A 26,546-nucleotide genomic window follows, 5' to 3' on the forward strand; every position below is an offset into this window, starting at 1 on the left:
AAGTTTTGCCTGCAAAAGATTATGGTCTTTTATAGGTAATGTAAGCAGTTGGCAGGAATACACTGTCAGTCCAAATTAGTTGGTAGCAACGCACTGTGCATCCAAACCAGTTGGCTGGAATACACTGTCAGTCCAAATTCGTTGGTAGCAACACAATGTTCATCTGAACCCGTTGGCAGGAATACACTGCCAGTCTAAACCAGTTGGCAGGAATACGTTGCCAGTCTAAACCAGTTGGCAGGAATACGCTGCCAGTGTAAACCAGTTGGCAGGAATACGCTGCCAGTCAAAACAAGTTGGCAGGAATACACTGCCAGTCTAAACTAGTTGGCAGGAATACACTGCCAGTCTAAACAAGTTGGCAGGAATACACTGTCAGTCCAAATTCGTTGGTAGCAACACAATGTTCATCTGAACCCGTTGGCAGGAATACACTGCCAGTCTAAACCAGTTGGCAGGAATACACTGCCAGTCTAAACTAGTTGGCAGGAATACACTGCCAGTCTAAACCGGTTGGCAGGAATACACTGTCAGTCTAAACCATACAGCAGCAATACAACTGAGAGTTTTCTGTTTCCTATTTTCAGGACAACCTGGGAGGCAACTCCAAGACTGTGATGGTGGCAACCATCAGTCCAGCTGCAGACAACTACGAAGAAACGTTGTCCACGCTGCGCTACGCCGACCGTGCCAAGAGGATTGTCAACCATGCTGTCATCAATGAGGATCCAAATGCACGAATTATCCGAGAACTTCGTGAGGAGGTCGAGACATTAGTGAAGCAGCTCAATGAGGCACAGGTGAGTTCATGCACGTGGGAGATTATCCACACTGAGTACGGTTTTACACCGCTTTCAGCAGTATTCCAGCAATATCCAAGTCGGGAATCGACCCCGGTTCTTCGACTGGATGAGCGACCACTTTAACCACTAGGCTATCCACAATGTGGAACAAACTGAGTTTATGTATAAGGGTGATAATCAACAATGAGGCACAGGTGATGTGATCTATAGGGGAGATAATCCACAATGAGGCACAGGGGATGTGATCCATAGGGGAGATAATCAACAATGAGGCACAGGGGATGTGATCCATAGGGGAGATAATCAACAATGAGGCACAGGTGATGTGATCTATAGGGGAGATAATCAACAATGAGGCACAGGTGATGTGATCTGTAGGGGAGATAATCCACAATGAGGCACAGGGGATGTGATCCATAGGGGAGATAATCAACAATGAGGCACAGGGGATGTGATCCATAGGGGAGATAATCAACAATGAGGCACAGGGGATGTGATCTATAGGGGAGATAATCAACAATGAGGCACAGGGGATGTGATCTATAGGGGAGATAATCCACAATGAGGCACAGGGGATGTGATCCATAGGGGAGATAATCCACAATGAGGCACAGGGGATGTGATCCATAGGGGAGATAATCAACAATGAGGCACAGGGGATGTGATCTATAGGGGAGATAATCAACAATGAGGCACAGGTGATGTGATCTATAGGGGAGATAATCCACAATGAGGCACAGGGGATGTGATCCATAGGGGAGATAATCAACAATGAGGCACAGGTGATGTGATCCATAGGGGAGATAATCCACAATGAGGCACAGGGGATGTGATCCATAGGGGAGATAATCAACAATGAGGCACAGGGGATGTGATTCAATACTTCGACTTTGTGTCACAGAGTCATCTTCCTAAGGCAAGAGAGTTAACTGACTTTAAAAGTCCAGTTTCCACCCTTGCCGAACTTGGCTGGAATTCCTGGGCTCTATCGTAGCGCCACCAGTGGCTATTACGAGTTATGTCCCTTCTAAGCCTCTCCTTTAGACCAATCAGATTCTACCTCTCGTATCACTTGCATTTGCTTCAAACAAAACAGTGGCGCCCAGTCAAGACGATCTGATCGATAATCAAGGTCTATGTTGTGATAAAACAGGTCTTTCATCGGGCAATGCGTGAGCACCTTGATTAAAAACATGAACAGATTTGGAAAATATCTGTTGACAACAAGTTGGCGATGCACATGCTTTGCAAATCCTGCAATTGACGGAAATCTGCACGACAGTTTACGAACCGGATTTCGATTTCGTTGCACGCTTTTGATTGGACTATGCATAGACTCGTTAGTCCAGCCAAAATGTAACTCCATAATACCAGCCTAGTTGGGCAAGGGTGGAAACTGAACTTTTATAGTCAGTTAACTCCCTTGCCTTGGGAAGATGTAGTGACCCAGGACTGATTTATGTATGAGAGATATTGGTGACATAGTGTCGAACGGCACATGTGAGATATTCCATGTTACATAATTAATGCAAGTCAAGGCACATGCAGTATGCACAATGAGGCACATGAAATAATTGATGCACAATGAATTAGTCGAGACAATTAAAGCATGCGGAGACAAAGGAATTGATGCACAGGTGTTTATTCAAGAGGAGGAAGGTTCACGCTCTGTTTTATGAGTGTTACGATTAATGATGCCTTGAATACTCTATTGTAAGTGAATATATGCTCAGGTTGTGTCTTTGTACCCCAAACTATGTGGATTGTTGCTCTTGCCGCTTGGTTACCTGGATATGGCTAACTCACTGACTCACTCACTCTTCACTTCGCACAGACAGCTATGCTGATGGAGGAACTGGGTTAACATGAGTGGAGGCTGACTTATGTTGCATGTATTTCAGCATCTTGTGTTGAAGATATGAGATGTATTCTTGCATCTTTATGGGAATTTGTTTGTATGGGGGTATGGAGGTTGATCAATATGCCACTCGCACAATCACAACAGGCTGTTTATATGCTATAACTGTCTTGTATTGGATGCTTGTAGAACATGCGAGCCCCAGACCTGAAGGATCGTCTAGAGGAGTCCGAGAAGTTGATGAAGGAGATGAGCAAAACATGGGAGGAGAAGCTGGCTGAAACAGAACGTATACACCAGGTGGGTAGATACATAACATATGTACTAGATGGGTAGATACAGAACATATGTACTAGGTGGGTAGATTCAGAACATATGTACCAGGTGGGTAGATACATAACATATGTACCAGGTGGGTAGATACATAACGTATGTACTAGGTGGGTAGATACATAACGTATGTACCAGGTGGGTAGATACAGAACGTATGTACTAGGTGGGTAGATACATAACGTATACACCAGGTGGGTAGATACATTACATATGTACTAGGTGGGTAGATACATTACATATGTACTAGGTGGGTAGATACAGAACATGTGTACTAGGTGGGAATATACAGAACATATGTACTAGGTGGGTAGATACAGAACGTATGTACTATGTGGGTAGATACATAACATATACACCAGGTGGGTAGATACATTACATATGTACTAGGTGGGTAGATACAGAACATGTGTACTAGGTGGGAAGATACAGAACATATGTACCAGGCGGGTAGATACATAACATTTGTACTAGGTGGGAAGATACATAACATATATACGAGAGGGGTAGATGCAGAACATATGTACTAGGTGGGTAGATACAGAACATATGTACTAGGTGGGTAGATACAGAACATATGTACTAGGTGGGAAGATACATAACATATGTACTATGTGGGTAGATACAGAACATTTGTACTAGGTGGGTAGATACAGAACATATGTACTATGTGGGAAGATACATAACATATATATGAGGGGTAGATACAGAACATATGTACTAGGTGGGTAGATACAGAACATATGTACTATGTGGGAAGATACATAACATATATACGAGGGGTAGATACAGAACATATGTACTAGGTGGGTAGATACAGAACATATGTACTAGGTGGGAATATACAGAACATATATACGAGAGGGGTAGATACAGAACATATGTACTAGGTGGGTAGATACAGAACATATGTACTAGGTGGGTAGATACAGAACATATGTACTATGTGGGAAGATACAGAACATATGTACTAGGTGGGTAGATACAGAACATATGTACTAGGTGGGTAGATACAGAACATATGTAATAGGTGGGAAGATACATAACATATACGAGAGGGGTAGATACAGAACATATGTACTAGGTGGGTAGATACAGAACATATATACGAGAGGGGTAGATACAGACCATATATACGAGAGGGGTAGATACATATCGTATGTACTAGGTGGGTAGATACAGAACATATGTACTAGGTGGGAAGATACAGAACATATGTACTAGGTGGGTAGATACAGAACATATGTACCAGGTGGGTAGATACAGAACATATGTACCAGGTGGGTAGATACAGAACATATGTACTAGGTGGGTAGATACATAACATTTTTACTAGGTGGGTAGATACAGAACATATGTACTATGCGGGAAGATACATAACATATATACGAGAGGGGTAGATAGATAACATATATATATGATTGGTAGATACAGAACATGTGTACACCAGGTGGGTAGATACAGAACATATACACACCAGGTGGGTAGATACAAAACATGTATACATCAGGTGGGTAGATACAGAACACACACACATCAGATTGATAGATACAGAGCATGTGCACATCAGGTGGGTAGATACAGAAATGTCACATCAGGTGGGTAGATACTGTATACACACATCAGGTGGGTAGATACAGAACATATACACACCAGGAGGGTAGATACAAACATGTATACACCAGGTGGGTAGATACAGAACATGTCTCATCAAGTGGGTAGATACAGAACATGTACACATCAGATTGATAGATACAGAGCATGTGTACATCAGGTGGGTAGATACAGAACATGTCTCATCAAGTGGGTAGATACAGAACATGTACACATCAGATTAATAGATACAGAGCATGTGTACATCAGGTGGGTAGATACAGAACAAACACACATCAGGTGGGTAGATACAGAACATGTCTCATCAGGTGGGTAGATACAGAACATGTCTCATCAGGAGGGTAGATACAGAACATGTATACACCAGGTGGGTAGATACAGAACATGTCTCATCAGAAGGGTAGATACAGAACATGTACACATCAGATTGATAGATACAGAGCATGTATACATCAGGTGGGTAGATACAGAACAAAGACAACATATGTACTAGGTGGGTAGGTACATGACGTATGTACTAGGTGGGTAGATACATAACGTATATACTAGGTGGGTAGATACAGAACATGTATACACCAGGTGGGTAGATACAGAATATGATACTTTGGGGTTTTATATGCAGATTTTGTAAAGTCGTTGGTTTGCTAGAATTTGTTTGGCAATACTGCTGTCTCTGCTCTACAGGAACGCCACAAGGCACTGGAACAAATGGGCATCTCTGTTGAGACGTCTGGCATCAAGGTGGAACATGAAGGGGCATTCCTTGTCAACCTTAATGCTGACCCGTCCCTCAATGAGCTGCTTGTCTATTACCTCAAGGTAGGCGCTTGCTGTTACTTTCTGCTTCCATCTTCTTCAATTGATGTCACTCAATGACAGGCAGCAGCAGAGTATGGCATCTCTGTCTATGGAATATTTTGATTTCCTTCAGAGTCAAGTACATTCAATATTTAGGGTTATGCCCTATGTACATGATCACATAATGCATTTCTTTATGTCACCAGTTGATTTCAGCATCAAGGTTGTTTCAAATTGTTTGTGTTGTCTGAAAGTGGTGGAAACATCTGTAGATCATGTTTGTGTTGTCCCAGACATGAACAAGATTGGATTTTGTCTCCCTGAGAATAGTGCAGTAGAAGTCACAAGATTGTGTAATCAGATCAGCAGCCCTTCATGGGATGGAAGTCAGACAGGAGGCACAGTGCAGGCAGTGATGGTATTAATTGTTGGCATCACAAGGAAATCAGGAAGTCGGATGCAATTTTAGTGTTGTATTTGGGTGAGAAGCCCTTGTTATGTTGAGAAAGACAGCATCAAGTGTAAGGCATACTCAATATTTGTTTATTTACACTTACAGTTGAAGTTGGTGATAGGTTATGTGGTGTTGCATTACTTGGGGGAACACAGACTGTTTCAGTGGTTTGCAACAGGATCCAGAGGATCCAAGTGTTTTGTGACAGGATCCACATGGTTTACAACAGGAACGAAATGTTAGGCAACAGGATCTATATGTTGTGCAACATTATCCGAGTGGTTTGCAACGGGATCCAAGTGATCCAAATGGTTTGCAACAGGATCCACATGTATTGCCACAGTATCCAAGTGGATTACAACAGGATGCACATGGTTTGCAACAGGTTCCAAGTGGTTTGCATCAAGATCCAAGTGGTTTGCAAAGGAAACCACATGGATTGCAACATGATCCAAGTATTCCTATTGCACAACAAGATGATCCAGCTGAATCTAGTATGTTGAAGATCCTTGTACCTTATAGCATCAAGGATCCATATCTGCTCCATATGGGGGCAGTGTGGTAGTCTAGTGGTTAAAGCATTCGCTCATCACACTGAAGTCCCTGGTTTGATTCCCGACATGGGTACAATGTGTGAAGTCCCTTTCTGGTGCCCCCTGCGGTTATGTTTCTGGAATATTGCTAAAAGCGGAGCAAAACACTACTCACTCACTCTGCTCCATATGGTTATTTTCATAATGAGGCCAGATTGCTGTCTTAGTGAGGCAGTGAAATTGTTTTAATGATAAAGTAATGAGGAAGCAGATGTTTTCTTTCTATTACAATTCAAAATTTTCCTGCAAATGTAAAAATGACATTTTATCAAGACTATGGCACTATTTCTGTTCTCTTCATGGATGATATCAATGTGCATGTTCCGTTGTCGAGACGTGGGTCTGGGGCTCCCTGTAAAGCTGTACACACATGTAATCTTCAAAGAGCCCTGACTTCAACAGAAGGTTTTTGTCACCGTGACGGATGGTAAGCCTAACACCAGACTAGCGCAACTCTCCATGGAGTGAGCACTTCTCCATGATAGACGGTCACCCCTGAAGAAAGGCCCATTTCAATGTCATGTCAGAAAGTACTCCATCCCCACCATGACCTACTTTGCTGGATGTTGTTGGGGCAGAAAAAATTAATGTCCTGTCCGTTTTATCTATTTTTTTTATTTGGCTTTGAAATGATGTTTATCTCTCTGTTTTTGAAAGTAATGGTTTCTGGGGATTCGTTGGCAGGATATAAATTCAGAATGGAATTTGTTTCTTGGGAATACATTTTCTGAAGAAGGAAGAATGTTTTCCAAAATTATATTCCTCTGTACTTATTTCACATCCAGCAATGTTTGGTTGTCTTTTTTCAAGATGCCGTGAAATAAATTCTTTTTCGTACCATGATGAAAAGTTCACAAGACGTGTTATGTGTGCAGGGCATATCAAATAATGATATCATCAGTGATGTAATTAATTATTCATAATGCCAACTCCTGCATTGGTGAAAGATAAGGTTCTGAGAACCATGGCTTTAAACCATATTAAACAATCTAACAAGGTATGAACAATATGTTGATTCCATCCTTGAGAGCAGATGGTTTGAACTGAATATTCCTCATGTTGACATTTAACCTTCAAATATTTACCCTACAACTGTTACATTGCATGGCTGCTGCGGAGGTATTGCTCTGTATTGCGGCCTGTTTAATCCCATCCTGCAGTGATTGGATCCTCTCATGTCTTCTGTAAGCTTATATTACATGCTGGGAAATACACTGCCATGTCCTAATAAAGTCATAATAATTAGGTGTGCGTTATCACGTGAAAATGACCAGTTTTTATTCCACTTAGGATTTTTATATCAAGGCACACATATTTGCCACTGCATCAGCGGCTGAAAACATCCAAGAGGACCCAATTATAGAAATGAAGTGAAACTCTGTTTTCTCTCCATGCTGGCCTTTCCTGGGCTTGCGTGATGAACTTAGTCAGAGGACTTTGATCATTTCGTAATTATCAGAAGTGAAAAAAAAAGAATATCGTCATCTCAATCATAAAAAGTACAGATGCATGTTGAAGAAATGACTAATGGGATATTTATAGTTTCCTTTGAATTTCACATTCTACATGAACTAAATTCCTGTTTCTTGTCGGGGAGTTTAAGTGATTATACAAGAGATTAGCCTAATCAGATGTTGAAGGTTTCACCAGGAAATGTTTTGGCATTTGATTGATTAGTAGATTGGGTAGCTGGGATATTCTGATGCATTTTCAGTGTGCTGAGATAGCCTTCAATGTGAATAGAGTTTACTTTTTTAGGTGAGTGTGCTATTTAGTTTAAAGGGGGCCTTGGATGTTCAATTGGAGACGTAGGTTCTAAGTCCTCAATTTGGAAGATATTCTTGCCCTCAGAGGTCGGAATTCATGGAAATGTATTCAAGATATTATCACGTGAAGTGTTTTAACGTCGATTCCATAACAAACCTCATTCATGGATCATGACCACACTAGAGCCTTAACTTGAATTATTGATTTTAATGTCCTGGCTGCTCCTTGTGTAAAGTTCTTGATCACTTGAAGTAAATAATGAATATTGCAGTCGGATTTTAATTTCTTTGGAATTCATTTTAATCAAGTTAAGGTGATCAATATCGAAGTGTCTTAATGTAATCATGATTCATAGCTGTTTTTATTTACCTGAAAAAGATAGTTTCTTACCCTAGTGATCAATGAATTTCTTTTCTGTTATTGATATCTGATGCACCTGGTATTCTTGTTGTATTTGATTTCTTCTGTTTTTTCACCTGCAATCAACAAGCCATTCTGAAATATTGAGCAAATGAGGTTTTAAACTGAAGTCTGTAGTGGTTTAGTTCATCACAAAGAGTGTAGCTTCATCACATGATATCTCAGCATAGCTTCATCACATGATCTCTAAGCGTAGCTTCATCACATGATCTCTCAGCATAGCTTCATCACATGATTTCGCAGCATAGCTTCATCACATGATCTCTAAGCGTAGCTTCATCACATGATCTCTAAGCGTAGCTTCATCACATGATTTCGCAGCATAGCTTCATCACATGATCTCTAAGTGTAGCTTCATCACATGATCTCTCAGCATAGCTTCATCACATGATCTCTAAGCGTAGCTTCATCACATGATTTCGCAGCATAGCTTCATCACATGATCTCTAAGTGTAGCTTCATCACATGATCTCTAAGTGTAGCTTCATCACATGATCTCTAAGTGTAGCTTCATCACATGATTTCGCAGCATAGCTTCATCACATGATCTCTAAGCGTAGCTTCATCACATGATTTCGCAGCATACCTTCATCACATGTTCTCTAAGTGTAGCTTCATCACATGATCCCAAAGGGTAGCTTCATCACATGATCTCACAGCATAGATTCATCACATGATCTCTCAGCATAGCTTCATCACATGATCCCAAAGTGTAGCTTCATCACATGATCTCTCAGCATAACTTCATCACATGATTTCGCAGCATAGATTCATCACATGATCTCTAAGTGTAGCTTCATCACATGATTCCAAAGCGTAGCTTCATCACATGATCTCTGAGTGTAGCTTCATCACATGATCTCTAAGGATAGCCTCATCACATGATCTCGCAGCATACCTTCATCACATGATCTGTCAGCGTAGCCTCATCACATGATCTCTCAGCATAGCTTCATCACATGATCTCTAAGTGTAGCTTCATCACATGATCTCTCAGCATAGCTTAATCACATGATCTCAAAGTGTAGCTTCATCACATGATCCCAAAGGGTAGCTTCATCACATGATCTCAAAGGATAGCCTCATCACATGATCTCTAAGTGTAGCTTCATCACATGATCCCAAAGCATTGCTTTATCACATGATCTCAAAGGGTAGCTTCATCACATGATCTCTCAGCATAGCTTCATCACATGATCTCTAAGTGTAGCTTCATCACATGATCCCAAAGCATAGCTTTATCACATGATCTGAAAGGGTAGCTTCATCACATGATCTCTCAGCATAGCTTCATCACATGATCCCAAAGCATAGCTTCATCACATGATCTCTAAGTGTAGCTTCATCACATGATCTGAAAGGGTAGCTTCATCACATGATCTCTAAGTGTAGCTTCATCACATGATCTCTAAGTGTAGCTTCATCACATGATCTGAAAGGGTAGCTTCATCACATGATCCGAAAGCGTAGTTTCATCACATTATCTCTAAAAATAGCTTCATCACACTTGGTCTTAGAGTGTAGATTCATCTCTTGATCAAGAGTGTAGGTTTTCACTGGGTCACCAAGTTTTGCCATGTACCATCCCATCCATTTTATCCAACAAAGCCTTGTTATTGTTTCCTTTGCTTTTGCATGTTTTTTGTTATTGCATCAACTCTTATCTGCCAAAACAAACAACACTGGCAGTCAAGCGGCAGACACTGTCACATTCACTGTTATAGATCAGTGATCACAAGCACTGCCCATTACTTGCTTTAAGGTCAGAATCTTCAGAAGATACAATTATTCTTAATGCAGTTTAATGGATTGCATTTATCCAGACAGGATTTATGTTTGAATTGCAAAACAAAAAAAATAATCTCGCTTCACTTGGTTAGGTGAAATAGTTGTTTATTTGACAAACATTTCCTTGTATACAGAAATATTATTGAAGAGGATAATTTAGATCCCTTGACTGTAAATAAGCGGAAAGCTAATTGTAGAGGAGGTGGTAGCCTCGCAACTATGTCGGCTGTGCCCTGAGAATCAATATAATCGAGACAGTAACTACACCGTGTGGGTCCTGCAGGGTCCGTCGATGAGACCAAGCTTTCTGAAGCCGTGTTGCGAATACTGAAATCCCCTCCACTGTCAGTCCAGCATTTTGTTGTGGATTTGCCGCTACAATATAACTCTAGTGACCATTGTCCAAAGCAAATTGGCAATCTGTTATATCCATCCAATGACATAAATCAGCCAGTATTTCTCAGTACGTGCTAACAAATTTGATCATGAATCACTATTTCTGGTTAGGGTATTTACGAGGAGCTGATATACTCAATTCTTATGGGATGGATGTGTAGGGGACTTCTCTTTAAGCTCAGCCAGCTAGGGAAACTTAGTTGTATCTGTGGCTGATGAAGCTGAGTGTGGCACCACATCATGGTGATCATGTCTGGGAGATGTAACTGTTTCCTGTTAAAGCTCCCCGTGCAGGAGGAATGGTGCTACACTGAACAATTAGTGTAGACCTGGCCTTTGTGTCAAGGTATGTAACCTGCTTAGTGCCTTGAGCAGGCCTGCCTGGATCCTACAGCTGATTGTCCTGTTAGTATCAAAGACTGACATCAATGGATGTTCCCATGTACATGTGGGTGGCTGCAAAGCCTGGTGGTTACATCAGTCGTCTGTCACACCGACGGTCCAGGTTCGATTCCCCACATTGGTACAATGTTTGCAGCCCATTTCTGGTGTATCCTCCTTGATATTGATGGATTGTTGCTAAAATCGGCGAAAACCCCACTCACTCACTCACTCACTCACTCACTCACTCACTCACTCACTCACTCACTCACTCACTCACTCACTCACTCACTCACTCACTCACTCACTCACTCACTCACTCACTCACTCACTCACCCACCCACCCACCCACCCACCCACCCACCCACCCACCCACCCACCCACTCACCCAACCACCCACTCACCCAACCACTCACCCACCCATATTGTATCCAGACAAGATCTTTGTTTGAATTACAAAACTAATCAATATTATGTTTATGATGTTATTACATTGGAAATCGGCTTCTTGGGAAAGGTTCAATAAACAGTGCCTCTAGAGATGCTACCTTAGAAACATTACACCTTGAGAGTCTGTATTTTGCTGCAATGATGATTTGGCATTAAGGTTAACTCCGATATAAGCCACTTTGGAATTGATTTTGGGTCATGTGAGTTAATTAAGGCACTTAAGGGGTGCAGGCCCCTAAGATGATGTCATACTTCTAAGGCCTGAACGTTTGCTGTGATTTTGTGGATGAAACTTTGTCTTGTTTCACAGGGAAAGAACCTTATTTGTGGATTATATTTTAGTCCAGAAACTTTGATTGTAAGTTTATTTAGTACTTGGCTTGACTGGGACCTGAACAGCAATGTGAGCGTGGGTCATGATAGACTTTGTATAGAGTTCCGCTAACCATTTGTTTCTTTGAAAACTTTGTCTTAAAGCTGACAATACGTTTGATTGACCAGCATGGCCTTGCTCTCTTATTCAAGACTTTAAGTTCAAAATGGCTGCTTCTGGAACAGATTGTAGCTCTGTATATTCAGCCATTACACATTTTGTTTGTCTGAAACTAGTATTTTGTGGGAGGATTATGTAGGATGTATCTAAACGTTCTGAGGCTGCATTGAAAAAGAATTGAGAAAAAAATAACTTTATTGAGGTTTTATCTTCTAATTCATGCAAATATAGACTGACTGTGAAATAGAGAATCTCACCCAAGTGTCTTTTGATATCAAATATCTCAACACGAGTTGATAAAAGTGAAAAAACATTAATTTCACTCGTGACATATTTTCCGTAATCACTCGTACCTCGTGGGTTATTCTATAAATCTCATCCATGCGATATCTCCTGTGGGAGCCAGTTTTGGAGGATAAAGGTTCAGCAACCCATCCTTGTCGTAATAGGCGACAAATGGGAACAGACAGTCAGGCTCGCTGACTTGGTTGATTGCATGTCATTGTATCCCAATTATGTTGATCAATACCCATGACATCAATCACTGGTTTGTCTGTTCCATACTTGATCATTTACAGACTGTCATTATCCAGCTGGAACTTTGCTGAATGTGGTGTGAAACAAACAGACATACACATTATAACAATGAATCATCAACCTCTTTATGAGATTGAAAATAAAAGAAAAATGCCCTGCCTGAGATAATGTGATGTGAGACTTATGACAGGTCTGGGCTTCAGTTTCAGGAATTAGACAAACATGAAATTGCCAGGATGAGTAAATGGGGATTTTAGTCAACCTAATGGTTCTGTTAAGATGTCAAGGATTTCCTGCTTCTGGTGCCTCCTGTGTCCATCATGGGACTTCATGGCACATATGTGGTGTGCATTGACAGCTGAGGTCACTGTATGAAATAATGTCAGCAGCTGAAACCATTTGATGATTCATTTCAAACGTTTAAGAAAAAAGAAATTTTCAAGTGGAAAAGATGAACTATCAATGTTTCACATGTGTCAAATGTTCTTAGCTAATTTAAGAAGATTTTTGTTATTAATGTTTGGTGACATTATCAGGAGTTGATGACTTCAGGAAAAATAGATCCTTGATGGAACTTTGGCTTATTGTTCTGACTTGGAGCAAATCCACATGGTGATTTGGAGTATTATACCTTCACATAATTAGCTGCTTGATTATGACCCTTGCCTAAAGGTGTCCAGTCCCTAGCGTCTTTACATACACATGTCACTCATCACTCCATCACTCACCATCCGCGCATTCACTTACCTTCCATCCTCTTCTCACCCACCCACAATTCAAACTCCCATCATCCACCCATCCACTTAACCATCCACCCTCCAATCTTTCACCCATCCCCCAGCCTCCCATCATTCACTTATCCACGATCCATCCACCCACCCACCCTCATGTCCACCATTCAAACTCCCATCATTCACCCATCCATCACCCAACCCCCTGCCCATCAAACCTCTCATCCACCCACCAATCCTACCCATTACCCCATCCAGCCTCCCATCAATCACTTATCCATCACCCCTCCCACAACCCTCCAATACTCCAATCACCCATCTGGCAACCACCATCCAACAACCACCCAATCGCCCACCCATCCACCCACCATCCACTCACCATCCACTCACCATCCACCCACCATCCGCTCACCATCCACTCACCATCCACCCACCATCCGCTCACCATCCACCCACCATCCACTCACCCTTTAATACACTGTATGTATGCAGAAACAAGTGAACAGTTGTATGAAAAGACATCATTTCTGACTCTAACTACGATATTCATGTGTGGTGAAATTATATCTGATGGTTTTATCAGAAACGCCAGAGATGATATACTTAAGTAATAAAGTGTATAGATGAAGACTGATCCGCATGTCAATTTGATACATTGCCAATATCAGAAGTAATTCATCTTATCCTTGTAATGGACTCCGGTTGGAAGGAACTCTTTGGTTAAGTCACAGAATTCCTGTCTCTGATCCAGATGCATCGGTCTTCAAATATGGTTGGATCAGGAATTCAAAAATCGAAAAATTTATCATCTTCATTTGCCTCCAAATGGCAGAGGGTCAGTGGTGTGGGATTTAATCCAATTTTGTGATGACTGGGCACATACGCACACGTCCAGCAGAAGCACCAAGTAGTCCAACAGACGGACACATCACTTCACCCACTTGGTGCTGACACCAGGCCACCAGTTTCCTCTGGCCACTCTTAAGATCTTACGATTGACGACAACTATCAACAGAAAAGCAAAAAGAATTTCGCTCCACAATGTAACGTTTCCAGAGCTATTGTGCTCCGCACGCTGCACTGTCAAGAAGGCCCTGCTGCGGAGTATTGATCGAGGAATCGCTATAGTGGAAGAGAAAGCACGTAGCCTCTCCTTCTCGCTAGTGTGCTTGCTTGCTACCTCAGATGAGGTATGGACCAGTGATATGGCCAAGGCTTAAACATGCATCCTATTCTAGATGGTGCAGTGGATGGTTTACCTGTCTGGAAATAGCATGTTCCCATAACGGTAGGTGTACAACACAATAGGCACTTACCTACAGAAACTAATGCCACCTGTCTGCAGGGCTTTAAAAGAACAAAAAGTTCAGTGTAATGTTGGTAAGTGAGTGATTTGCATGGAGGTATACTGGAAGTCAGTGTTGTGATTATCATACGGGGGTGAAAGTGCATTATTGTCCTTCTTAACTTTGCAGCTTCATTTGAACAGTCTTTATTGATCATAAAATATGATTAATCTTTCATAGCTTTGTTTTAGTAAAAGCACAGACAAATCAATTGTCAGGTGCTGGATATTCCACTGCAATGAAGGCAGCATATGCTACCTTTTCTTCACCATCGAGTCCTACGTTTTACTGTAGCTTTTCCTACCCAATCTCACAAGAAATCTTCTAATAGGAAAAGTTCCTTGTATTTTACCGTAATTATTTTCTCTTGTCTTGAAATTCTTCTGGGCATTTGGAAAAAAGTATTCCCTCAGCAGATTTGTTTAGATTCTCATTAATTTACCCCTCAGGATCTTTTTCACGTTTTCCATTTGTTGCCCTTTGGTTTCCACATTCCATGGTTTGGCTGGGTGATGTTTTGAGAATTGCATATTATGGAAATAATATTGGTAATGTAAAATCATTGAATTACAAAGGTCAAATACAACTTATTAGTCACATAGAGGGTTCAACTGTATCTATGCCTTTATGTATGCAATTGTTTCAGGTGCTAATATGTTTTTGGCAAGAAAATTGCTTAAATACAGCAGTACCACCAGGCTTCTCTGACATGGCAAGGTTTATTAGTCGAGAAATTCTCCTCAAACAATGAATACAATCTTTCAATAATTCAAGATATTGAACTTGTTCCTGTTAATGCCTACCCTTAAATGTGAACACTTTCTGTCCTCTCCAGCTGGAGAAGATTGATTTTTACCTGGACATTGGCGCCAGTTAGAACCCAGCAGCGAGAACCGTCCAGTTTACTCAAACTTTGATATATCAGTTATCTTTGTTTGCATTTATGCATGGCAAGTCCATGTTATTTAACTGTCTTGTGGAATTAGATTTAAGGTATAGCTTATTGTAGAAGCTGGAATTTATTGTGGCCATTTTCTTTGGTATTTCAGAAGGTTGCAGGGTATCAGGTTCTTTTTCTGGGACATTGACTGATTATGTTCCAAAATATCAAAGATATGTTGGTCTCTTACAACCAGTCGGGTACTGAGAACACACATCTCAGAGACTGATATTCGGCCCCAAGTCGAGTTGAAATTAAAGATATCCCATTTCAGGTTATGATGTTCTTTGTCATAGATATTGTAGCTTTTGTGAACTAATTTAGCATCTTTGCATTTAGTTCAGTATATCAGAATACCTCAGAGTGTAGAATGTATACACCTTACAAAATACACAATTTTTAATGGAATGGGCATCAAGTTGAAGGTCATGGATAAATTCCTGGAAATGACCTACAAGTGCTTGTGTTGCTGTACCGAAGGATTGTTACTTTGCCTGAAGCACTGGTCATCTGGGCTCTGTCTACTGTTGAGTGAGTGGGTATCTCGTCATCATACCAGAATCTGCCGATCTTGTGTTCAAATCCCAAACGTGCAAGGGTCTGATCCTTGTTTGTTAGTAACATATGCATGCATGTTGTTTCTCCAAAGAGCTGGTTGTCTTCAAGCTGCATCACCTTGAGCTGCAGCATGGTATCTCAGTAGATGATCACACAAATACACACTCATGCACACTATATATGTAAGTGCAATAATCTCGAACGCCACATTAAACCCTATTTCACCTCAACTCACTCCACCTTACCTCACCTCATCAAAGGAAAAAGCTCTTTTCGTTTTTTCATTATTACTTTTGCTTGGAAAATCAGTAGAATTGTTAATCTGAATAACAGTATACATGATGTTAAAGGTCTTGGTCTTGTATGAATTCTCAGTAGTAGATAGACAGTAGTAGTAGTAGAGTAAAAGTACATGATCAGGAGATAATTAAGGCCACCATAGTGTTTCCTATTGCACAATCTCACAGAAATGTAATATTATCCTGCATCTCATTTAAGGCATGGCAAAACTGGATCACACACAAGTAGTACATTTTCATGCAGGTCCTCAGTTTGTGGAGGATATAGGTGTCAGCCTGTCATTGCATGGCCATCTCGTCTGAAGTTGGGTATATGGATTTTGCTGGAAAACTGGTGATCCAGCATCAAAGATTCAAAGAAATGGGGACATTATGTAGACCATGAAGGACAGACAAAAAGTAACTTGATATTTATTGAGTCTTGTTGTGGTCTGTGTTTGAATCACATGTCATGTTTGTGAGAATAGATGTATTCACAGAAGATCATTTAATTACCTACCTCTGAATATTCTTCTTGTTTTGTCTCCAAGTCCTTGACCAAATTTTGCATAAGAATGTTATTTATTTAAGGTCTGGATTTGGATAGGATTGTTGTTTTTCAAGGTTATGTCCAGCAGTTGGTTTGAATTAATATAGAGGCATTGAGCCTGGGCAAAGCAGCCTGTGTCTTAACTGTGAGCATGGAGGCGAACTGCTTCTTGACAAGACGTGGTTGGACTCACATTAAGTCCAGTTAATCTAGGACATTGAGTAATTCATACATGTTTTAACTGCTATTCACGCCTATTCCTTGTGGAATCTGTTTTGGCAGATAATCGAGACAGGTTATTCTGTGGCGTTAACATTAGGGCTGTTACGATTTACTCACGTATTCTTTGATTCGAACCATATCCATTCATGAATTGAATTCGTTATTCGTGGCGACTAGAATCAAATATTTATTAATATGGAACATTTATGAACATACCCTGTACCTAAAAATATCCCTAAAAACATATTATATGCATTGATTTCGTCAAAGACAACACTTTTAAAATATTTAATTTGACAGGGTTGTGGTCACTGGTCACTTGTTATTGTATTCATGAATTAATATTGGTATTCGTTACCCTATATTCGTGATACGAATTGTATTTGCCTCATAGTGTATTTGTTGCAGCCCTAGTTAACATTATGTATTGACCACACACAGAAGAGTAGGGCCTACAGCAGAAACAGGAACATTTGAATTATGGTTAACCTACTCATACACAAATACATGCTGTACATCAAGTCTTCCTAAAGAAGAATCCTAACGTTTTACCATCATAGGGGACCTGTGAAGAATAGGTAGAATAGGTTTTCAGCAACCCACGCTGGCTGTAAAAGGTGTCTATGCTTGCTGTAAAAGGCGACTATGCTTGTCGTAAAAGGCCACTAATGGGAACGGGTGGTCAGGCTCACTGACTTGGTTGATGCATGTCATCGTATCCCAGTTACGTGAATTGATGCTCATGATGTCAATCACTGTATAGCCTGGTCCAGATTCGATTATTTACAGACCGCCGTCATATAGCTGGAATATTGCTGAGTGCGGTGTTAAACAACAAACAAACAAATAACCATCACAGAGTTGAATATTGCTGCGTGCGACTTTAAACAACAAAACAAAACCTTAATTATGTCCATGGCCTGTCAGCCATACCCAAGCTTGTCCATTTCACTGGAATTGTAAAGGTCTCTGACTGATGCCAGTTTGGGCTTCCTCCCACTCAGCTGCCGAACCGTTATAAAACTGAAATACTTTTGAAAAATGTCATAAAATTATATAATCTAATGATAAGATTAGTATAACCCAATCTCTAAATCTTTGTAATGTGATGTCCTACCCAACTCACTCAACCTCTCTGATGCTGGTGCCGGATCCGCCTGGCATGGATACAAATTTGGGTTTACTTAGTGGTTTCTTCCTGAATACTGCCAATTTTCATTTTGGCTGACTGTGACATTCGGGAGTTAATATTCCTTTATTAATTACTTTTCAGGAGAGATTTAAGATGGCAACGGGAGCATCCATCAAGATTATTGAGTTAAACTCAAGTCTGTTTCCATTCTGACATTTGCTTTGTGATCATTAACTGTCAAGGAAAAGAAGGACTGTTTTCTCTAATGAATGCCAGTATTTTTATGAAATGTTATGCACATTTACACAGCTGTGGAATATGTCCCTTATGGGACTTAACAGTGAAGCCGTTTCCATTACCGATGAAATTTTGATAATGTGAAGTGTTTCATTATTATTTTCGTATAGGAGTGGTTGTCGTTATGTTGAAGCGATATGCATTTTGTACATGTTCAATAATTACATAGTTTTCAATTGTGTCAATTCAAAGCCGCTACTTTGTGCAGTACTGGACCATTTAGCTTTGATATTGATGGTCTTGAGAAATAAATATCATTTAATGTAGTTCCAGCTATGTGGCTCGGCTGTCAGTTTTGATAAATCTAGCACATTATTGAGATAAAATATTCAAGTGGTTGGATATGAAACTCGTTGGGTGTCTACGATCTGCCGTTGTTGTCCTGTGATTATTGCTGCTTGCATGCAAGTCCATACGTCCATGAATGTTGATGTTTTTATACTTAATGCATTGGATACAAATGAAATATAAAACGCATTTGCGAATTACTTTTGTGAAGCAAATAGCAAGTGTATTCTACACTTGCTGAGACATATTAACAGTATATTTTTGACGTAGCGCAGTTTTAAACATTCAATTTGACCGGCATGATTGATTCCAATAGAATTTCCCAAAATATATGTACATTTTTCTTTCTTTGGCTCTTCATTGTAACTTTGATGAACTTTTCCCATAAATTTAATCTATTCCACCACTTAACTGGAGTCAATGAGCTTCCAGAGTGAATATTTGTTCTTTTTTGCCCAAAGTTGTCAATTAAAAGGGATCACTTGGATGAGCCATCAGAGTGATAGATGGGTGAGCCTTGTAATCAAATTTTGCTGTATTTTTCTCTACGCTCTAGAAGGGCTCTTTTTCTCCTGGAGTCAAGACAAAGAATGCAAAATGTTGGGGATACGTTGCTGATGCAGATTGCTCTTCTAAGGAATGCCTTGTTCTTACAGACAAGGCAGCGTTGACTGCATTAGCATGTTATTGTCAGGGGAAATATGGGAAATGTTTTAACATGTGATATTTTACAAAGATGATTGATCATCAGTGGAACAATTCAAGGTGACTTAGAAGTTTATCGGAGGAGTGTAAAAGGGATTTCACTCACTCAAGGGGCGGTCGGGTAGCCTTGTGGTTAAAGCGTTTGCTTGTCACGCCAAAGACCCCGGTTTGATTCCTGACATAGGTACAATGTGTGAAGCCCATTTCTGGTGTCCCCTCAGCTGTGATATTACTGGAATATTGCTAAAAGCGGTGTAAAACCAAACTCACTCACTCACTCACTCATCCAATACATTCCCATCCACCCCACACACAGACATCCCCGAATCTCTCTGTCTCCCTCTTCCTCTCTCTCACTCACAAATAGATACACTGTCATATAAATAGAACAAATAGGCATGATACATATATCTTAGTAAGTACAATCACATCAGTGTTGTTTGGGTATCTTTATATGCTTAATTCACCAAAGACTAAATTATGCTGACATATTTGCTATTGAGATTTTTTTTTTTCAAAATGACTGTTATTGTTACCGCTCTAGAAACCTTTCAGAACATTTTTCTCAACTTCAGAATTGTACTTCTGATTTTTAATGTACAGATACCTTTTCAAAATGGTTCCAAAGCCAGATGCTATTTTGATATGATAGTCCAACACATGGAACACATTGGTCATTAGCCCCAGTTGGGATTCACGAGATACCATTGGTTCCAATTAGTAACCTATACAAACAAGTCAGAGTGACTCAAAACATTGATTGGTTGGTCAGGCTCAGTGACGAAGTTGATTGTTGCATGTGACTGTATCTCAGCCGCATTAGAAGTTACTCCGATCCAGATTCAGTTATTTACAGGCTGCCATCATGTAAGTGGAATATTGCTGTGTTAAATGGTCCATCTCTGCATAATGTTCATATTTCTTGGAAACATTATCATCACTTTGCAAAGTTTAAAATGCTTATGAGAACCTGAAAAAATGCGCACAACTTTGTTACAATGTTAACATTGATGTTATAGTGTGGCCTAGTCCTGCATCATGACCATGGAATATATTTATTTTATGAAAAAATAATAATCTAGAAACGCAGCTCTAGCTAGCTCTATTCCACATAGGGATTTTTTTTTTTTTTTTTAGAGTCAAGAAGGATATTGTGTAGTATAAGATTTCAGAGACTAAATGTAATAGGGAATTTTTTTTTATTTTTGGAGTCAAGGATATGGTGTAATATAAGATTTCAGAGTCTAAATTTTAGTCTAAGTGCGGCCATATACTCATCAGTGCAACACTGTTTCCCTAGCCTGTACACCCTCAAGGATCTCACTGGATCATGAGGCAGACTCAGTTTTTATCAGTGTCATCATACCTTCGCCTTATATTAGTATCTCCTATCTAAGTTGGGGAGCACCTAGAGAATCACCAGAACTACTGGAGCTATTCAGTACTGGAGTGATGCCAACACAACTCTCTGGAAATGTGGCAATTTGAAATTTGGATGTGTGGGCATTATAGGGTTAGGATTGAGGATTGTGGGAGAAGACAAAAACTGCCGCTGTGTCGCAATGTCCTTGTATTGGAAGAGGTTTCATCATCGGACTAGATTACTTTTGTTCTTCGGAGGAACAGCTTGGAAGCCCTGTGGTGATCAAGTGCAGTTCATATTTATCCAAGCAGATTCTCCTATTTTGTTACATTTGTCAACCAGTGTTGAACTTCAAATTACGATATGTAAAAAGATGGTATGTTATTTCTTTTCCTTTTACTTCACCAATATTCTGTCCACACAAAAATACAGACATTGGAAGAAAAGAATACTGAGTTATGGTTCTTCTTCAGAAATATGTTTTTTCCGTCGTGTAAAAAACGTTCAGCATTTCTCTTATCTAGGAATATTCACGATGGTAACTTCATTAATAATTCGAAATCAATTTTCTCTTCTTCTGCAGTATGTTGTGATTGACTTTAAAAAGATAGAATACATGACAAAAATATTGATTATCAAATAACTGCCACAATTTTATTTTTTGAAAAGCTACGAAGCTCTTATTGAAAAATAACATAACTCTTTTTGTTCTCAAAAACAATGATTTCACATCGGTCCATGGATGTTTTATTTCATTAGAATATTTGCCAGGATGGAAATGTATATCTTGGTGCTAAATTAATGTTTTTGCAAACTTTCCAAAATAATCGATATGTCAAGGTAGACAAGAATGTATGAGGCACGTGGTTATTATCTACATCACGGCATCCCTCCAACCAGTAGTATACAGGGTAGTCTGTATGTCATCTTCACCAGGGGAGGTAATCAATTTAAGAGGTCCCCATGTTTTTTCCCCCTCAATGTTTTGATTGCTCTATATGTGGTAATTAGACGCCATCTGTTCTTCTCTCAACGGCTGCGGAATCGAATGTGCAAGGAAATGGCATACACCCATCGATTCTAAATCCCTGCTAAACTGTAGCCTGAAAGTCGGGGCACAAAACCAATAAGGGAAGGCAGTTATATGGCTTCTACCATGTTGACTCGAGTTTGCAAATATTTGCAGCTGAACTAATACCATGGTTAAAAGAAACGACGTTCGGTTGCAGAATGAAATAAAAAAGGAAATGTAAGTATTTGTTTCTGTGTAAGTATGAGGTCGATGAAACCTTGACAGTGATTTCTTCAGAGGTATGATTTCCACATAATGGGATTTGCTCCCTCAGTAAACAGACCACAGCTGATAGGTTGCAATAATTCCCAGCACAGCACTTTCAGCTATTATGGCGACACTTTATTTAATTATTGTAAAAAAAGGAATTTTTGATATAAGTTTGGTCTTTGTTTGATCAATGATCACTTTGGATGACTAAGGATTGTATTGACCTGAAATCAAAACTGACAAATATGATCATCAATTTTGCTGTTTTTGCTAGCCCTCTTAATATTCCATCTGTAGAATGCTTCAGATGTTCAACAGATTGTGGCCTGTATGTAGGAAAGAGAAGAGTCATAATTCATTCAATGTGTATCAGTCTAACATAGGAAACCGTCACACTGAAGACCTGGGTTCGATTCACGACATGGGTACAATGTGTGAAGCCCATTTCTGGTGCCCCCCACCGTGATATTGCTGGAATATTGCTAAAAGCGGCGCAAAACCATACTCACTATCATAGGAAACATGACAATTCTCAGTAAATTGTTGCATTTGTGCAAGTGATTGTATAGATTGTGAGTAAATACAGAAGGAAAAAAATATATAATGGTTGATAATTGTATTGAAACTCCATTTATCACAAGTGGCTCAAGCGCTAAATTGTCACGAGGCAATTGTCCAACCTTTTTATCAGTTCTTGATTAGCGCAAAAACCTGTCGCCGCAGTGCGGAAGTCCCATTTCTTGAGACCCTTCCAGGTAGAGGCATTACACCATGCTCCTGGCACAATGCTCAGCCGTAATTAAATATATTTCCGACTTGTACCTCAAGCTGAAGTTACCATGACAACACCACACACTCAATTCTGATTGGCCAGCCATATGAACTTTTATGAAACTTGTATGAGAGAAATAGTAATTGCTTGTCATATTCCTGAGAAGTAAAAAAGTAATGGTAGCAAATTTCACATGAAATTACGTCCATTCCACAGATATTTGTCAACTGATTTCACTCAATTTTCCAGCTATTGCCTTTCTTTTGATGGAATTTAGAAATGACAGCTTACAATCCCTTCCAGCTATAAGAAATGTCTGCGGTACACAATACTCAGAAGATTTTGTCATGGGGATTAGGCAAGGACTGTATGCTTGACATCTTTTCACGATTACATTAGTTCGGACACACTGTCCGTTATTATAACTATGGCCGTTATGTTACATCCATGAGGAGGACTTTTGCATTTCTTACAACTTATGAAGAAATTTTGTATCTGTGTTCATCACTAGCATCTTGTACATCAGTACAGATATGTAGCAACAGAGTTGTGACTGGTTGAGTCAGGTTGGATGTTTAGATGACATATTATACTCTGGTAACTATCATTTGATTCTGATTAAAGGTTATAGTGTCTTGTTGCCATGGTAAGCAAGAAATATTACACTTCATCAGTGGAATAACACTTCAGATGTACTGGAGTAAGATACTGATGACAGATGGCCTTTGAAAAAAACAATTCACAAGCTTTTGTAAATATTTTGAATTTGGATGTTGGTGTTTGATTCACATTATGCTTGAGAAGAATTCTGTGGCCTGTTACCAAATGTTTAGCAAGAGCTTCATGAAATTGAGTTTTATTTGAGTGCATTGTGGTCCTAATGACTCCTGCAAAATCTAAGGTGCATTGGTTCATCCTATTCACTTGAACTGAATGCCCTCGTTGTGATCAAATGAGGACGGCATACATCTCTGTAGACAGCAGGAAACTCTCATTACACTTGCACGAGGGGATCAAGACTTAGGATGTAAATATGTTTCCATAACTGAATTAGGCACCGCTGGAGATGGCCAAGGCAATCTTGCCATGGAGAAGACAAGTGGAAACAAATGTTGGGATGAGTCAAGTTGTCTATGGGGAGGTTTGGTGAGGATGTTACTGTCATCAGATTTGACAGGTCACTCAACAGAACACACTGTGATACCATGATGGCAAGAAGACTCACGCCACAATGTTGGCATTGTCACTGGCAATATTCATGATGGAAGGAAGACTTGCTACACCAAGTAGATATTGTTGATAGTAATACTCTATATTATAATACACCATATTAAAAGATAGAAATGTTGATTGCGAGAAACCAGAATGGCTACCTCTTTATGTTGACAGCTTTGCCTTCTAGCAGCCATGTTAGTTAAGTTTGTTATGTTATGGTTGCACAGGTCATTGAAACCTTTGAATTTCAATTACATGTGGTTTATGGTAGCATACTCTTGTTCATTTCTGCTGAAAATGAAATCTAGGGAGTATTTGGAAGAGGCATAGTTAGAGGATGAACTCTAGGGAGTATTTAGAAGAGGCATAGTTAGAGGGTGAAATCTAGGGAGTACTTGGAAGAGGCATAGTTAGAGGATGAAATCTAAGGAGTACTTGGAAGAGGCATAGTTAGAGGGTGAAATCTAGGGAGTACTTAGAAGAGGCATAGTTAGAGGATGAAATCTAGGGAGTACTTGGAAGAGGCATAGTTAGAGGATGAAATCTAGGGAGTATTTGGAAGAGGCATAGTTAGAGGGTGAAATCTAGGGAGTATTTGGAAGAGGCATAGTTAGAGGATGAAATCTAGGGAGTACTTGGAAGAGGCATAGTTAGAGGATGAAATCTAGGGAGTATTTGGAAGAGGCATAGTTACAGGGTGAAATCTAGGGAGTACTTGGAAGAGGCATAGTTAGAGGATGAAATCTAGGGAGTATTTGGAAGAGGCATAGTTAGAGGATGAAATCTAGGGAGTATTTGGAAGAGGCATAGTTAGAGGATGAAATCTAGGGAGTACTTGGAAGAGGCATAGTTAGAGGATGAAATCTAGGGAGTACTTGGAAGAGGCATAGTTAGAGGATGAAATCTAGGGAGTACTTGGAAGAGGCATAGTTAGAGGATGAAATCTAGGGAGTATTTGGAAGAGGCATAGTTAGGACATGATAGTGTTATTACTAGGGGTTCATATTTTCTTTTATTTTTCTGACCTGTCACTGCATTTTTGTGAAAAGATTAACTGAATTGTGACAATGAATATGAATCATGTGACACCAACAGACATCCTAACAAAATGACCGACCAGAACCTCATCATCAACTCATGCACGGAATTGCAACACAAGGAAATCCAATAGCTGCAGTTGATATGACCATTGCCACAGGCCTCTCAGAGCAATGGAAAACAGATACTCTGATGAAGGCAGTATTATGATAGGAGGTTTATACAGGAGGACTCTCCTGATAACATTCTTGTCCACCGATCAATTGACCCACATCCCAATAGCTTCCTTGTGTCCACCATAGATACAAGGGAACATCACTGCATCAGGTGGATGTCCCCTGCTGCCATGAGAGTGGACGGACTTCTGTCTTTAAGACACAATCAGTTAATCCCTGTGTAACCCTATCTTCAGAATACTCTTAGAAACCTCCTCTGACCTGTCTGACATTTAGTTAAGGACGTTCAGTCTCTGTGAAACATAACTCCCACAAATCTTGGCAAAATGTCTTCTAACCTTTTTGTAAGAAGAGACAAGAGCTGTAAGATACAAACAGAGATATTACAAAGATCAAAGGTTTTTTTAGTGGTAACAACAGAAAACTGCCATGGACACACAGCTGGTTAAAAGTAAAAGTAAAAAATATTCTCATTATCTTTGCAAGGGTTGGAACATTATAGCAGCATAATGGTGGAAGCAACAGCAGAGCTAGACAGTACACATGGCTGAATATATGGGTCTAGTAAGGCTACAGGGTTGAAATGATATGAAATATGTCTTGTCCATAAACACCTTTGAATATATACATGTAGTCAGTAAACAGGGTAGAATATGTAACTGTAGTCACGAAGGTACTATCTGGTCAGTAAACAGTGTTGAATAAAGATACCATCTTCTCAATAAACAGTAGCAGTACATCTGTAAGTACATTGCCAAACGTCATTGGCTGATAGCAATGTTTTTGATATTTGAATTTGAGTACTTAAGTAGATTGTAATTTCTCCCAGGATGGCAAGTAATGGACGGATGTGATGAGAGGAAAGAACATTTCACAATCATCGAGGACACAAATTGATATAAGATTAATTTACTAAGATGATAAGGACTTGCTTCGTCTCCATAGATGAGCTATTGGGTATGCCATTAAGA

The 26,546-nt window shown here is 39.9% G+C and overlaps 1 protein-coding gene across 12 annotated transcripts in view; it reads left to right on the forward strand.

Annotated features, from left to right (window-relative positions):
• Positions 1-26,546, forward strand: part of LOC139474070 (kinesin-like protein KIF13A) — a 258,490-nt gene that overhangs the window by 138,749 nt on the left and 93,195 nt on the right. For 11 of the 12 annotated variants that reach the window (XM_071256931.1, XM_071256940.1, XM_071256970.1 and 8 more), the window contains 3 exons: positions 588-800; positions 2,851-2,961; positions 5,290-5,424. In XM_071256931.1, coding sequence (XP_071113032.1) covers positions 588-800; positions 2,851-2,961; positions 5,290-5,424 — 459 coding nt within the window. Of the gene's footprint in view, positions 1-587; positions 801-1,580; positions 1,586-2,850; positions 2,962-5,289; positions 5,425-26,546 lie in introns of those variants that run through there. The other variant, XM_071257006.1, reaches the window with a different exon arrangement.

Source organism: Haliotis cracherodii, unplaced genomic scaffold, assembly GCF_022045235.1.
Source record: "Haliotis cracherodii isolate W230 unplaced genomic scaffold, xgHalCrac1.p SCAF_1, whole genome shotgun sequence".
Classification (NCBI taxonomy): Eukaryota; Metazoa; Mollusca; class Gastropoda; order Lepetellida; family Haliotidae; genus Haliotis; species Haliotis cracherodii.